Raw genomic sequence first — 15,298 nt, 5'->3', positions numbered from 1 at the left:
GAGATATTCAGTCGTTCCAGGATTTTTGCTCTTTACTGCATAAATGCTTACGTGTCCAATTTTACTTAAGCGTTATTTCACTATGATTTTTAGTTTTAGTTATTACAATTGAGTGCAATATAATGGCTTAGCCACATTTTGTTTAAGGAGATACAAACAATTACAAATACCACTGATGCCGGATCTCCCCGGTAAACTTGCAGATAAATAAAAAGATAAAATTGATACATATAAGTCGAATTTCGCGTTACCCAGAGTAAATTTGTTCACATTTTAAATTTCATTATTAAATTTAATTATTTTTAAATAATTCTTTTTGTACCATCTTTCGAGAGAGAGGAACACTTATCACTGTAGCAATCATCCTGTAAGGCCATATATTTCGTATTTACCGTTAAGATTAAAGTAAAAAGAGATAAATAAGTGTGGCAGCGTGGTGAACGATTATGCGTGTGTGTACCGAATCTCACAAATTTCAATCGGATTCGGTCATGCAAAGCGATATAAGAACGAACAGAAAGTCGCATCCGATCATCCCGCCGTCGCGTTTGCGTTAAATATATAATTATGTATAATATTAATAGTACCTATCAAATAGGCATTATATAAAGAGGATGACAAATTTATTAACGCGTGTGCGTCACGCGTGACCCGCGTGCGGCGAAAGTTGTTCGCAAGTCGGTAGAAATCTAGATACATATTATATATAATGAATATATATATATATATATAAATATATATAAAATAAGCATTGAGAAATACAGTTAGAGATATCATATGTACTATTTAAAGTAACAAGAACAGTGAAAAATTTCAGTGTATTGCAGGGTCATCTTATACATGAAATACCGTGCGGAATTTACCTACATTTATGCATAGACCTTTGTTATATTCTCGAGAAAAAAAAAAGTAAAAGAGGTGAAGGCGATAATAAATAAGCATAGATAAAAAAAAAGAGAACACGCGAATCATCGCGAACTTATCCACTTTGGGATGGACAAATATATATGTATAATATATATATTGCTTTCGTGCTTATATACATTATGTATATATACTCTGTAACATACACAGGTGACTCGCCGGGGAAAAACAATCAGATTCATTTTTTCCTCCAAAGGCAGAAAACATACTTCCCGACGAAACACACACGTGTAAAGTGAAAAGAAAAGATAGAGAAAGAAGAAGCAATTTCTTTGATCTATACATCCCACAGCATTGCTAAGAACATGTAACAAGGAATAAATAGAAATAATGTTTATATGAATTATTATGATTATTAATAATGATAACTATCATACGTTACAAGAATAAAAACTAAGAGTTGATTCATGCTTTTAAGAGGTTTAGTTTCGTGCTTGTTTAAAGATAAAAATAAAAGAAGATTAATGGCAAGCAGTCAAGATCTAAGCGTTTCGACGTTTTGGATCGAAGCGAGCTCACGCGTACACGATGTCAGCGTTATTAGGCGGTGTTTTGGGCATCATTATTCTCTGCCGTCTTTTCGCGACATCGCACTTAGAGTCGCAGTGCAACATATGCGTCTGCAATGCACGAACGTAGTAATAGCTCGCGCTTCGACTCAGAGCGAGAAAAACGTGGTGATGGAAAAAAAGATTTAAAAAAATATTATTTACTTTAGATAGAACGAAAATATGTATAGAATTTTATTATGCACCATTGTAATATTATGTATCCCAGTTGTGACACAATATACACTGGTGTTATGTTAAATGTGGAAATTGCGCGTACCAATTTTCTTTTGTTTTTGTGTTCCCCAGTGCTGTCTTATCGTACTAATTTTTATTACACTTGATATTTCGTTAAATTTTATTTTCATCTAACACATCCACGCAAATAAAAAATCGAGTTTATTTAATAAACAATAAATATATTAAAGGACATGTAAGAATCTAGATTTCAAATTTTTTGTTAAGGAAAATGAAGAATATATTACATAATGAATACTGTTATATTTTATAATCAATTAAAAATATTATATGTTTCGGCCTTTATATGTTAGGCCTTCTTCAGTTATACAATAATAAAAAAACGCAGTAATGTTAAGATATAATCGTATTACTAAACTTGGAAATTGTGTACGTAGAAAGACTAGTTGTAAACTCCATGGCGGAATGAAAATTGCTCGCCAAAAAATTGGATGATCGATTGAAAAAAATTTCTTGGTATTCTAGTAAAGTATTCAATTTAAAAAGTATTGTGATAAAGAAAATAAGAAAAATATTGTGTACACATGAAAAAAACGTGCGACGTGTTTCCTATTTTAATGTTACATCTTACAAATTTCTAGAAAAAGTTATTGCGATCGCTTTTCTTAAACATGTAACACTGCTGGAAAGATGACTTCTTCAGCGCCGTGTAAGTAACAGGATAGTTGTAGATCAGACTCCGTTGCTCCTCTTGTTCCCCAAATTCGTTAAAATTTTTACGAGCTGTACGAAGAAAATCAATTTCACTCTTTTTAATGCGAAACAAAAATTGACAATGTTGATTGTTAGTATTTTTATTTACCCTCGTTAATGAAAAAGTTGGCGAAATATTGAGATACTATAGTAGCATTGATTGAGTGAGGAATTCTCTTCCCGATCACCCATTCGTAAAGATTCTTTTCCGGATGGAATTGCAATCCGTAAAATGGGAACTGCTTATGTTCCAATGTGGAAATGAATTCCAAGCCATTTTCATCATGATTTAATGACAACACGTGAAATTCATCAGTTAAATCGACATTATGTAAAGCCTAAAGAATAGAAAAAAACATAATATTTACACTTACTATTACATTAATCCTTATATAATTTATAATTTGTCATATAATTGTTTTTCTTAATTTCACTCTCAATTAATAATTTTTAAGGAAAACACCTTTTTCGTAACGCATAAGTGATGATAATTCGCCGTGACGTTCTGTTCAGACAAAATCCTCAAAACATTCAGTGGCGCATTTTTGAACAACTTGCTTTCTCTATAATCTGAAAAAAGTTTATATTTCTTGAAGAAACGGATTCGGGATAAAAAAGCAATTTCCGTTAATTTGAAAATAATTAGAATAATTGGGATATATATGGACATATGATTTTGACATATTATCTCGAGTTCTGGTTTTTTCTTCTAGTTTTTTTCTTTTTTTTCTTTTTTTTCTTTTTTTTTTTGTAAAAAACGATAATCTGAATGTTCTCTTACATCTTCTCAAGTAAATTATTAACTATTATTAATTACATTTTGTATTATTATTGTTTTATAATTTATTATCACATCATTACATACGCGCGCGTGTACACATAGATTTTATTCAATATTTTAAGAACAAATGAAACAATATAGGCAATGAGAGTATGGCGTGATACTTGAAGCGCAATTATTTTATATCAATTATTTTAATTAAACATTACAGTTTTTTCAGAACAGACATTTCGGATCATCCTCAGCAATAATGTAGATGTTAGGCCTGTCCAATTTGAGCTCTGGAGCCAAAACGCAAAAAATTTAATATAGGTAAGATTTTATTTACTCAGCCGATTAATTGCGTCTGACGTTTTCGTAACGCGTTCTCGCATATTTTCAAGAAACTTGACTTGTCAACAAAAATAGAAAATCATTGAAAAAAGTATTTACCACGTGTGAATTCTAGTGGAAGAGGCTGATTGTTACTGGAACATGGCTTTGTGTGCGCAACACGATTCGCGGCGACATATGTCAAGAGTTCAAAGCCAAGGCAGATACCGAATATTGGAAAGTACTGGCCTTCTTCATTGATTCTCTTTACGATTCTATCGACAAACAAGCAAAAAAAAATACGTATATCCGAATGATTGGAATCTTTCAGTGCATTATTTGTCCTTTTATTTTATAATTACCTATAAATCTTGGCGCCTGCATCAGCATATCCTTTCTTTTGAGAGAAATACGTCGATCCTCCCGGCCAGAGAATCCTATATAGAAAAAAATATTGCGACATTATACGTACTTAATAGTGTTTTAAAAGTAATAGAATATTATATACCCATTGATTTTGCTCAAGATGTTCTCGTAGTACAACGTGTTTCCACCAATCCTATACAAAGTTACTATACTTTAATCTGTTAATAATTATTATAAATACCATTTTCTATAGCTACGAATGGAAAAAATAATCATCTCATTATTTGTAATGAAGTTACTGTTATTTTTTATAACTTAACGTTGTTTCTTTCTTTTTTTATTTATAACATAACTCTAACTTAATTTAGGCTTCAATTCTGTAACTCTTATTGACAGCCTTATATAAAGGAATAATTGAGAATTATCGAGAAATATATAACTATTCAATCAATGACAATTAGGGAACATTACTGTTCATTATTATTAGAAGAAACATAAATAACTTACTATTGGAGCGAATAATAACTATACACGAAGAAAATTTTCTTTTAAAATTTTTTCTTAGAATTTATTCTGAAAATATGATAGTTGATAGTACAATACAATTTTAAAGATTTTTATCACGCACTTTAGTAAAATCTAAACTTATTTTATCCTTTATTGTAGTTTTATTAATGAATGAGAGAGATTTAAAATTCTTCGAAATACAATGTTGTCCCACGTCTATCATATTTTCAAAGTAAACTCTAAGAAAAAATTCTCTGCGTAGGCATTTATTATTCATTAATAAATAGTAAATCATAAACTAGAATCGTAGTTTACTACCTACTTGAAGCGAATAGTAACTTGCTGTTTCTCCCAGAATTTTTTCAAAGCAATATTTAAACAAACAATATAAAATCTTTATTTTATTTTATTTTTTTTTATCAAGAGTACCTAAATCTACTAATATTGTAGTATGCCGTTTCGCGGATATATTCTCGATAATAATCTAGATAGTGAAGCAAAATGTTCAATTTTTACAATTAAATATAAAAATATAAATCGAAGTTTTAATTTATCAAGAAGTAAATATTGTTGTAGCTCGAAATCTACCACGACTGAGGTCTGCATTCCGGCTTGATAACGAATCGCGGAAGATTGCAAGTTCAATATTCACGCACGGACATAGATTCATACTCGTGTGGACCAAATCCGTTACCGCATATAACCATACATATGTATAGTATATACGTTTTCAAGTTCAACGAGTATAAAGCCAAGGGAAATATATAATAACAAAAATTTCTATGATTACCAAATCGGTACAGCTCGAGCGCCGGCACCTTCCACAAATTTCACATACGATGCAGCAATGTAGCTGTGATACTGATTAGGATACGTTTCATTTAAGTAATAACTTATTTCTTGCGTCAGAATACCTTAAAGGAACATACGCACAATTATTGACAATTACTTTGAAAAATACTGTTTCAAAAAAATCGATTATCTATAAGATAAGTAAATAATTCGAGTTCTCAAAATATTTAAAAATATATTCTTAAAGATTTAGAGCTAAAAATGAAACAAAATTTTAATTTTTTGAAGTCAAAAGAGAATATCTCCTTAAATCAATCAAATTATCTTTAATTGAATTTGTTCATATCAATTGTCAATTAAACGACTTTCGATTAAGTCTCCTCGAATCAATCGTCAATCGGGCGATCTTTGATTAATTTGGCTTAAATCAATTATCAATCGAATTATTTTTAATGTTATGTGAAGTTTGTTGCATTGCTATAATATAAACAAATATTGAAACAAACCATTTCGGTGAAACTCGTGTTAAGCGAATTCAAGTCGGCAAAGCGATGGTTGTACCCACAGATAAGAATCAATCATGCTTATTTGCTCTGCAAGTTAGGAGTGAGAAAAGGAGAGGGAAGGAAGGCGAAACTCTGCAATCATTAAGTGTGTGTGTGTGTGTGCGTGCGCGCGCGCGCGCGCGCGTGTGTGTGTGTGTGTGTGTGAAAGGTTTCCGCTCCTCCCCCTCCCCCCTCCTCGTAAAATCAAAATCAATTTTTTAAAATTAAATCTCGCTTTGCAAACTTGGTAATCTATGTGGAACCCTTCACATGGAAAGTTATAAATCCATGAACGATCTCACATAAGTTTATACTTTTTTAAACATAATAAAAGCAGAGCATGCAGGGTCTTTTTAATAAACATTTTTTAGTGAATTTTTAATGAATATTTCATTGTTTTTATTTTATTTATTTCAAAATGTTAAGTTCATGTTTCGCTCTCTACTGTACTCTACTAGTGAAAAAGATCAAAAACGCTCATACAGCATGAAAATGTGATCGCAGTTTGTTGATTTAGGTTGAGGCAAATGAAATGATTATTTTCCATTTTATTATAAAATGATGGTTTTTCTTTTTCAATATATTATACAATATTTTTAAAAAGTTAGCGATTATTATACCCTTCGATAGAGCAAAGAGTTTCAGCTTTAAGAATCTATATTTTTTTTATTTCGATATAATGATTTTTGATGGAGTTATGAGCAGTTAGAATGCTTTTTTTTTCCTTAATCTGTGAATAACTCAGAAACAAAAAGTCATAGGAAGTTATTAAAAAGTAGTTATTAAAAAATGATTTTGTAGAGAACTTATTCAAACTTTCACCAAAGATATCAAAGAATTTTTTTTCAATTTTTTTGGGGCACGTGACAGACTTACGAAGTGAGAAGAAAATGTTTCATTTTTTTCAGCTGATAGTTTTCTGTGTATGTAACAATTATCAAACATAAATTCAGAAAATATAATCAGTTTTAGAAAGTAAAATTTTCAAGCTTTAAAATCCTTTTTTAAATTGAAATTTTGTTTTTTAATTTTTTAATGAAGTTAACGATTGCTCTTAACAGTAGTACAGAAAAACGTTATTTTAGCGTTCTTCATTTTGTCTCTCAGGAGCTGCTCGGTCCAGCAAACGAGAAAATGGATTAAAATGGATTGAAATTTTTTTTTATCCATTTCCGAATGCGTATTTTAAATTGGATTTAATTGGATTCAATTAGATTCAATTGGATGCAATTGGATTGAAAAATTGCATTTCCTAGTCAAAATTTTAAATTGAACAGTATTCGCAATATATGTGTTGTGTACAGAAAAAATTAATATTATTTTTAGATTGAAAGACATAGAAATATGCTCCATGCAATTCCTATAAATGAATAAAAATGCATTCAGGATTGAAAAGTATTCATTTTAACATTCGTGAATCAATTTCTGAAAATCTGAATCCATTTCAATTCATTTCAATCCATTCTCGTTTGCTGGGGGGGGGGAGGAGGGGGGAGGTCGCTCCGAATGAACCTAGCATACTTGTAGGATTCACATTATGTACAATATCCGTACATACGACGTTTGATCTTCATCGTAACAATGAATGTCAGATGTCGTATGTAGTGTGAATCTATATTTCAAGTACGCTGCTGGGTTCGGAGCAACCCCGAGAGACAAAACGAACAATACTTTTATTGGTTCATCAACCTAGGTTGGGTAGGGTAAGATACCTAACCTTAGTAGGGTAAAGATACGCAATACGTAGCGATTTACGTAGGTTTAAGACAGATTTTTCGAAGACTTACCAATGATCGGCCGATTGTTCAATTCTTCTTTAGTTTTCACGACTGTATAAACAAATATTGTAAATAGAAATACCCATAGAGAATTCATTATGAATTATATATAATAAAATTGTAGAGTTTTCTCTCTAGAAACACAGTGGAAAAAAAACAACGTATACACTCTCGCTATTAGTCAAAAAATATGTTGAATAACAGGCTATCAAAAAAAAATCAAATAGACAAATGCTTCGAAACACTTTTTATTAATTAATTAGTAAAATTCTTTCTTCCGATTAATCAATTACATATGTCGCAGTAAGTATTTTGCCAAGAATGTGTTCTGAGAAACGTTATCAAGGTAGCATTATGTAATAACGTTATGTAATAATATACATAGTGTTCATGTACGCTTATGAACGCTAATGTTATCAACGCTATTTATACAGCCAATTAGAATTTTATATTTACAAAAGCTGCGCGAGGCATGTACACTACAGTGTACATTTTTGCCATAATATATGTAATGTAACTTATAGCTTAGAGTTATGTAAGCATAATTTCTAAACGCATTCAAGCGCATATAATCGCTTTTTTAGAGCTTTGCTGTGCTACTTGGTCGTAATTAGTAATGGATAAAAAAAAATGGTAAATTGTTTTTAAAAACTATTGTTTAGTCAAGAAATGAATGAATTTTTTCCGATTAAATAAAAATAATTTTACTTTCCTGCGCACTTATTTTTGAAAAGAATTTTTACATATGTATGTATATGTATATTAATGCAAAATTTTTGATTTACAACGTACAGTAAAATGCGATGTCGGAAAATAGCTTCTCGGATCACATCCACTTTTGACGTTCTCTGTGCTATGATTTTATCAACAGGGTCATGGATGTAACCACGTAGTTGCCAAACCGAAAATGAATGCACTAGCGATAGTGTACGGGCGACTTTGACGGTAACAGCGAAAAAGCTGGTATGAGCTCTCTTTTAGAATTCTCTCGGAAACTAATATGTGATTCATTTCTGACATCAGAAAGTTATCAAAAAAGTTACTTGTAAGAGACTCCACACAATAAAAGAAACAGGAAACAAAGAACAGAGAATAAGAATTTCAACCTATCAGAAACTATATATTCCACAATACATGATTTCTGATAGGTTGAAATTCTTATTCTCTGTTCTCTGTTCTCTGTTCCTTTTATTGTGCAGAGCCCTTTATTCTCTATTCTCTGTTCCCTGTTCCTTTTATTGTGCGGAACCTCTAAGAGAGAGAACATAAAGGTCTTTTTTCTATAACCGCAAAATGTCCTTATACATAACTACCCTCTAAAGAAGTAGATGTAAATTACATAACAATATTTATTTTTTTTGCAGTGCTCCTAATGAAAATAAATCATTAAAATCTCTATTATAAGGAGATTTTAAAGTGAAACTCAAACTCCGACGAAGTCACCAGAGGTCGCGCCGCGCATCGACATATTTTTATATACTACCCATCAATATCTCCGCAACCTATGATTCACGTAGTCACATATTCCTGTCAATTTTCGTATAACAAATTCGCAATAATCACAATAAAAGGTCTAATTCTAAGAAACTCGACGTTATTTGTTCGTGTAAATTATGTGTCTGGAAACCACTATTTCATACGTACGAGTTGCAAAGCATTCATTTCAAGCAAATGTCACGACTTGGCAACTGAGACGCCATGTTTCACAAGAAATGATAAAAAATATATCAAGTTTGAAATTTTGGCTCATTCTAGGTATAGACTCCACTTCCCAGATACGTATTAATGCATATACTTTAATTTTGGAAAAGGATTTTTGAATTGGTGAAAGAGAAAAAAGTATTTGTTATACAAAAATTACATGATTTAATCGGTAAAATAGGAAGCTTTAAGATCTTAATTTGACAGATTTCAGTTATTTTAGCGATTTCAGCGGTTTATTTTAATTAGAAGCATTACAAAAAAATGAATATTGTTGTGTAATTGACATCCACTTCTTCAGAGAGCAATAGTGGTGCAGAGGAATATGCTCTCATGTCTTCTCTCAGGTTTTCGTTACACTTACAAATAATGAATTACTCATTTTTCCATTCTTTGCATTCGCATGTAATATTGGATCAATATTGATTTTCAATATTGATTACAGAACGCAAGACATCTTATACTTTAAATAGGAGCTAGTATTGATAATCAATTTATGCTAAAATTTATGCCAATATTGTAATCTATGATTTGTACTGGGTTACGTATTTTTACTTTAACAGTCTTTCTACGATGACTGACAAATTTTTTTACTGCTTACGTCTTATTGGTTTGCATTTTTGTATGCGGGAATGAGACTATAGAGAGGCATACAGTAACATGAAATATTATAAAGTTTCATGAAATATTACTTTGTCTATCGGCAACAAATGAAGTCTGGGATTTATTCAATTTTAGAAATAAAATTAAGGATAGAGAAATTATTGAGAATTCTCTTTAACAATTAGAGCAAGTAATTTTATAATCGGAAGAAATATCCTTTTCCTACGTGGAAAGATTATAATCGTGATGACATTGTACGATAATTCAAACGATGATGTAATCTCATTCCATTTTTCTCCCTCTCCGTCGCCTACATTCTCTAACCTCCTACTTCAAACCTACAGCATTTTTTTTGCGAGTTGCATGACGTCCGCTAATCGAACAAGAAGTACAAGAGAATATGCGATCTTTCCTTTTTCATCTCTTCTACACTCCCACTCACTCACTCACTTTCATTCTTCTTTTTCCTTACCTGTATGCTCACCTTCATTTTTTTTCTTTCCTTCTCTTTCAACATTTATATATATTTATATATTGCTCCATATCTGTTTTATCGACAATCTATCTGGTCATTTACGTACCGGTCGCAGCTGTTTCTTAGGTCTATTTATGTCGCATGCGCCTACATGCTCCAATATGCTCCAATAGTTCTTATTCACTCATCAAACGCGCTCATTAGAATATATATATGAGTACAAAGGCTTATTCTTTTTACTTCAATTTCTTACACAGTTCATTTTTTTCTCCAACGTGGAGAGAAAAGGAAAAAAGATGAACCTTGCAAGAACTTTATTTAGCTAAAACGAACAGACCTGAAACATGGTAGGAGCATATTGGAGCATGTTGGAGCATGTGATCAAATCTTTTCTCTCACATCCTTTTCGTTACCTTTTTTTATTCCACAAGTACTCTCAGTACGTTTCATTTGGGGCTTACACGCTCGCGACCATTATATTTGTCCTTATTTAATATTTGAAAAATGACACTATTACAAATGACACTATTACATAACAAGGATGAAATGATTCTATGAATGTTGTGAGTGTTAAGAACACACTCTGCATAGAACATACAATTCTCTTTCTCCTTCTTTCTTTATCCTTTTCCTTTCTTTTCCTTCAAAAGAGGCTCTCATGCAGAACTTCCTCCGCCTATCACTCCTACCAGTCTTCGATCGCCTCAAACTCTCTATGCTTTTTCTTCTTGAGATTTAAAATTGCAGCATGTCATCTCTCTCTCTCTCTCTCTCTCTCTTTCGCGCGATTGGCTATTCCATCTCCGTCCAATGCAGTCATTTCTCTCATTCGCTTTCTCCCTCGCACGCAGAGCGATCATTTATTTCTGTTTATAACTCAGCCGTTCTTTTCTTCTCTCTCACTCTCTTCTGCGCGCGCATCTCACGAGGAAGCACGAAGTTCCGCGAGCCGAAGCCGAACAAGCTATTCAGGTTCAGTGAGTGCAGTCGAGTTTTAGTCTCGAATCTCGCGTCGATTGTTACGGAATTGTTTCCGCGACGTGTTTTTTTGCCATCCGTTCTCCGTTCGATCTATGGAAACTCGTGGAACTAACAGGTGCAGTGAAGTGTCATAAATAAGAGAACAGAGCAGAAAACGGGAAACGAACTTTGAGGAATGAGGGATAAAGGATGGATGAAAAATACGCGACGCGGATGACTTTATTAAAATAATAGGTTGCTCCGATATTTATCAAATATTGCTATATCACAATACAGCAATACACCTAACACATTTATTTATTAAATAGCACTCGGATGAACAAATTGAATAAAAAAAAAAATAAAATGAGAAATCGTATATAATTTTTCTTGTATAATTGAGATTCTGACTGAGACGACTTTAAAATTCGAACGACTCGAAGGACATTCATCGTGCGCGCAGAGGATATCGTTTATTCGAAATCGTTGCGGCGTTCAAAGGGCGCCGCACACGCGTCGTCTGTATAAACTGATTCAGCTGATCGAGAGGAGTCTAATAAATAATTGACTGACTCGCGTCAAGTTTCCGAAAGAACGGCTAGAGTCGATTTTGATCGGGAAACTCGTCCGAGACAAGAGAGACGCGGGTAAATCGTGAAATTCTCAAGAAAGCGCGATAAAGAAACGGAAGAAAGAATAGTAATCCTTTTGGGATGTCGACGTACGGAAGGTGGACTCTGTGGCCGGCGAGGACGCGTTTTCGACACTTGACAAAATCATCGAAGATCCATTGCAGCTGAGATCACAGATGATCGATCGGACCGATTGATCGCGTTATCGCGCAGCTTTATTTGCTGATTCGACACTTTTCCGACACGTTCATTTCTAAAGTTGGCGAACGCGCGACAAAAAGAAAGGAATTTCGCTGTTAAGTTTCGCGACGCAGTGCGAGTAAGCCCAAATTATTTTCGGGAGATTTAGAAAAAATACAGCAGGTAAGAATCTTTATTATAACTACTATTTCTAGAAACTTAAAATTAAATTTTATCATTGAATTTGATAGCATTTCAAAATGTAGGATATCTTTTTAATTGTCAAATTTCTTGAAAATTATAAAAATAATATATAATATTGAGATAATTCCTTCCGGTATATAACAAAAAAACTTCTTATCGAGTATTATTCAGAGTATTATCACAGTTTAGAGTAAATAAATAACCAATAGAAACTTTGTACTGTTCACTACTATGAAAAAAATATTAGAAATCTGAAATACTTTTTTTTTATTAAAAAAAAGTTTTTTTGAAGCCTTTGCATTTTTACCATATATAGGAAAGAAATGTATAGCTTATAAAAAAATTACAAACAATTCTTAGAAATAAGTGAAATGATACAGTAACTTACAAAATGTGTTTATAAAGTTTTTATTATAGAATAAGAACGATAAATATATACACATACAAAGATAATAATTCTAATTTTTTACATAAATGTTATATAATATAAGGTACATGTTTCATGTAATGCATTTAATGCGCTGAATTCAGTTTGTATGTTTTGGGCATAAATTCCACTCGCTAAAAGTGCTGAATATCCCCAAACAGATGGGATGTACAAAACATTAAACTGAACAAAAAAATGCGAGAACTAATCACTTGTGTTTTACTATGTTCAATCTTTTACTATCTTTTTACACTTGCGTATCATCAAATAATCATTAAATTAATTTTTTGTTCTCTTTACTTATCTTATGTAATTATCTTATGTAAATTATGATACATGGCTGTGCTATTTATTATATTAATAAATATTAGTAAATCGATTCAATTAATAGCAGTTTTTAATATTAACAGTATTAATATTAACAGTAAAGATTGAAATTATAAGACATATAAAACAGAGTAGATGCATGTAATTATTTCCACTCTTTCTATTTTTTCTGATTTCTACAGCGTAGGCGAGGCGTAAATATTGGAGTTACCTTATATGAATTTAACAAATTATGATGCACTTTGTAATACGAATATTAGTTCGATGTCTATTGATGTGTTAGATACTCATATAATTATAAAAATGTACATTAAAAAAGTGAAAAAATTGATACGCTCCAATATTAAACTTTCGCAAAGTTTTAATTCGCTGATTTAGAAAATATTTTGATATCGTTTTCACTTTATTATGTTGATCTTACAAGTAGATCTCTTAGGTGTTACTTTAGAAAGTATTTTCTGATTGCATAATTTTATTAGGTTTAAATAAATATTAGACCTCAGTGTTCTCAATTGCAAAAAGATGGCGTTATTTCTTCACGTGAACAATTTCTCGCGATGGTTACGTTGGCGGATATTCAAGGCCGGCACTTGCAATGTTGCAATGATTTCTTCGCGATTCTCAATTAGTACAATACAATTAAAATACAAAATATAAAATAACATTCTCTATTCAATACAGTTAATATTAATTTCTAATTATTTAGGAAATAATTAGGATAAATTTTATCTTTCTATCAATTTATTAATTTAATTTCAAATCCGATGCACATTATAATATATATAATAATGCATATTTTACCAAATTTTGATACTACACACAATATTTTAAATCTTTTTTTCTCTTCAAACTTTTGTTGTAAATTGTCTGATCTAAAATCTAAAACTTATTCCTTCTATTTCACATTAAATTAATTTTATAAAATCAAATCGAAAAAGCCTAAAACAATTATTATTTGAATTGATCAACAATTTTGATAATATTTAGCATATTCTCTGACATAATAAAAGTAGTTTTGTGAAATTATTAATTATTAATTATTAATTATTAATTCTTATGTAAATTAATATTTGAAAAATCTATCATAATGAATTGATTACTAAATGAATAATATTAATTTTATAACCATTGTAAATGAATATTATGCAACGAGAACGAGCTCAAGGCTTTGCTTAGCTGTTCATCGCATTGTGGGCGGACGTTAACCAATATGCAAATATTAAGACTCAAGCCAATCCACCAATATTGTGACACCATGTCGGATGAATATTTCAAAATTATTATGAATATGGGGAGCAATCTCAGAATGGGCTGTGGTATACAACAAAATAATTGTATATTTGATTTATTTTCTAAATATCCACGATTTCTAGTGTTGAATTTTAAAATTTATAATCATTTTTCCGCAATTGTTGTGTAGAAAAATTTAATTCGTAGAATGATACAAGAAGAAAATATGCAGATTATCATCGTCATAGAGTCAATATTGAACTCTCCTTTGTTTTACACGCTTTGATATGCAGGCATCGAAGTCTCCGATGATTTTAACGCTTGGTACCATATTTCACTATAGATATCGATATTTAAACTATTCATACATTAATTAATCATTCATTTTTACTGATTTTTAATTGTATTATTATTTAATTATATAATTTATTCAATATTGTTATTTGAATTGTAATTATTATTAAGTAATATTTATTTGGTCCATTTCGAATTATAACGTTTATAAACAATAAGAATATTAAAATGTAAATATAAGGGTGAGGAAATATACTAGATTTATTTTCCATTTTTGTTCGAAACAAATATGCATATTTATGAAGCTATATCTTATCTATTGTTACAAAATTATAATTTTTTCTGTATAAGCTTTTTTTTTATAAGAAACTTTCTCGGAATCTGATTGGATATCCGGAAAATATCGGATATCCAACTCGAAGAAATTGTCTTCTTAGATATCTAGTCGGATACCGGATATCCGATATTACATTCTGTCCGGATATCCGATATCTGGTATCCGGTAATTTTACGATCCAGTGCATCCCTATAAATTATCATTATTTTCTTCGTAATTTTTTAATGAAGAGAAAAAAATTTGTGAGTGTGAAATTGTTCCCACGTAAATTATTCGGTAGATTATTCTTGAATTTTTCGATTAGTATTCTCTTCCGTATACGAATCGGCACTTTAAATCACCTGCGCGACAACCGTTTCCGCTCTCCCACCTGTTCTGTATTCGTTATTCAAATCATTCAACCGTGTTGATATACGACTATGAT

The 15,298-nt window shown here is 31.2% G+C and overlaps 2 protein-coding genes across 2 annotated transcripts in view; one reads left to right on the top strand and one right to left on the bottom strand.

Moving 5' to 3' along the window:
- Positions 1-2,082: 2,082 nt before the first annotated feature.
- On the bottom strand, positions 2,083-7,679 carry LOC108684343 (gamma-glutamyl hydrolase A-like). Its single transcript, XM_018188608.1, is given in 10 exon segments — positions 2,083-2,191; positions 2,302-2,310; positions 2,312-2,453; positions 2,533-2,761; positions 2,887-2,993; positions 3,637-3,791; positions 3,879-3,953; positions 4,025-4,075; positions 5,180-5,303; positions 7,514-7,679. Coding segments are annotated over 10 exon segments (1,089 nt in total). The 5' UTR covers positions 7,602-7,679.
- A 3,616-nt stretch (positions 7,680-11,295) lies between these two features.
- Positions 11,296-15,298, top strand: part of LOC108684426 — a 38,474-nt gene continuing 34,471 nt past the window's right edge. Inside the window, exon 1 of the mRNA XM_018188738.1 lies at positions 11,296-12,238. The gene's annotated coding sequence lies outside the window, so the exon portion shown is untranslated. The remainder of the gene's footprint in view (positions 12,239-15,298) is intronic.

Source organism: Atta colombica, unplaced genomic scaffold (assembly GCF_001594045.1).
Source record: "Atta colombica isolate Treedump-2 unplaced genomic scaffold, Acol1.0 scaffold134, whole genome shotgun sequence".
Classification (NCBI taxonomy): domain Eukaryota; kingdom Metazoa; phylum Arthropoda; class Insecta; order Hymenoptera; family Formicidae; genus Atta; species Atta colombica.
Note: the sequence above shows the minus strand (reverse complement) of the source record. Positions and strands in the feature narration are given on the sequence as shown.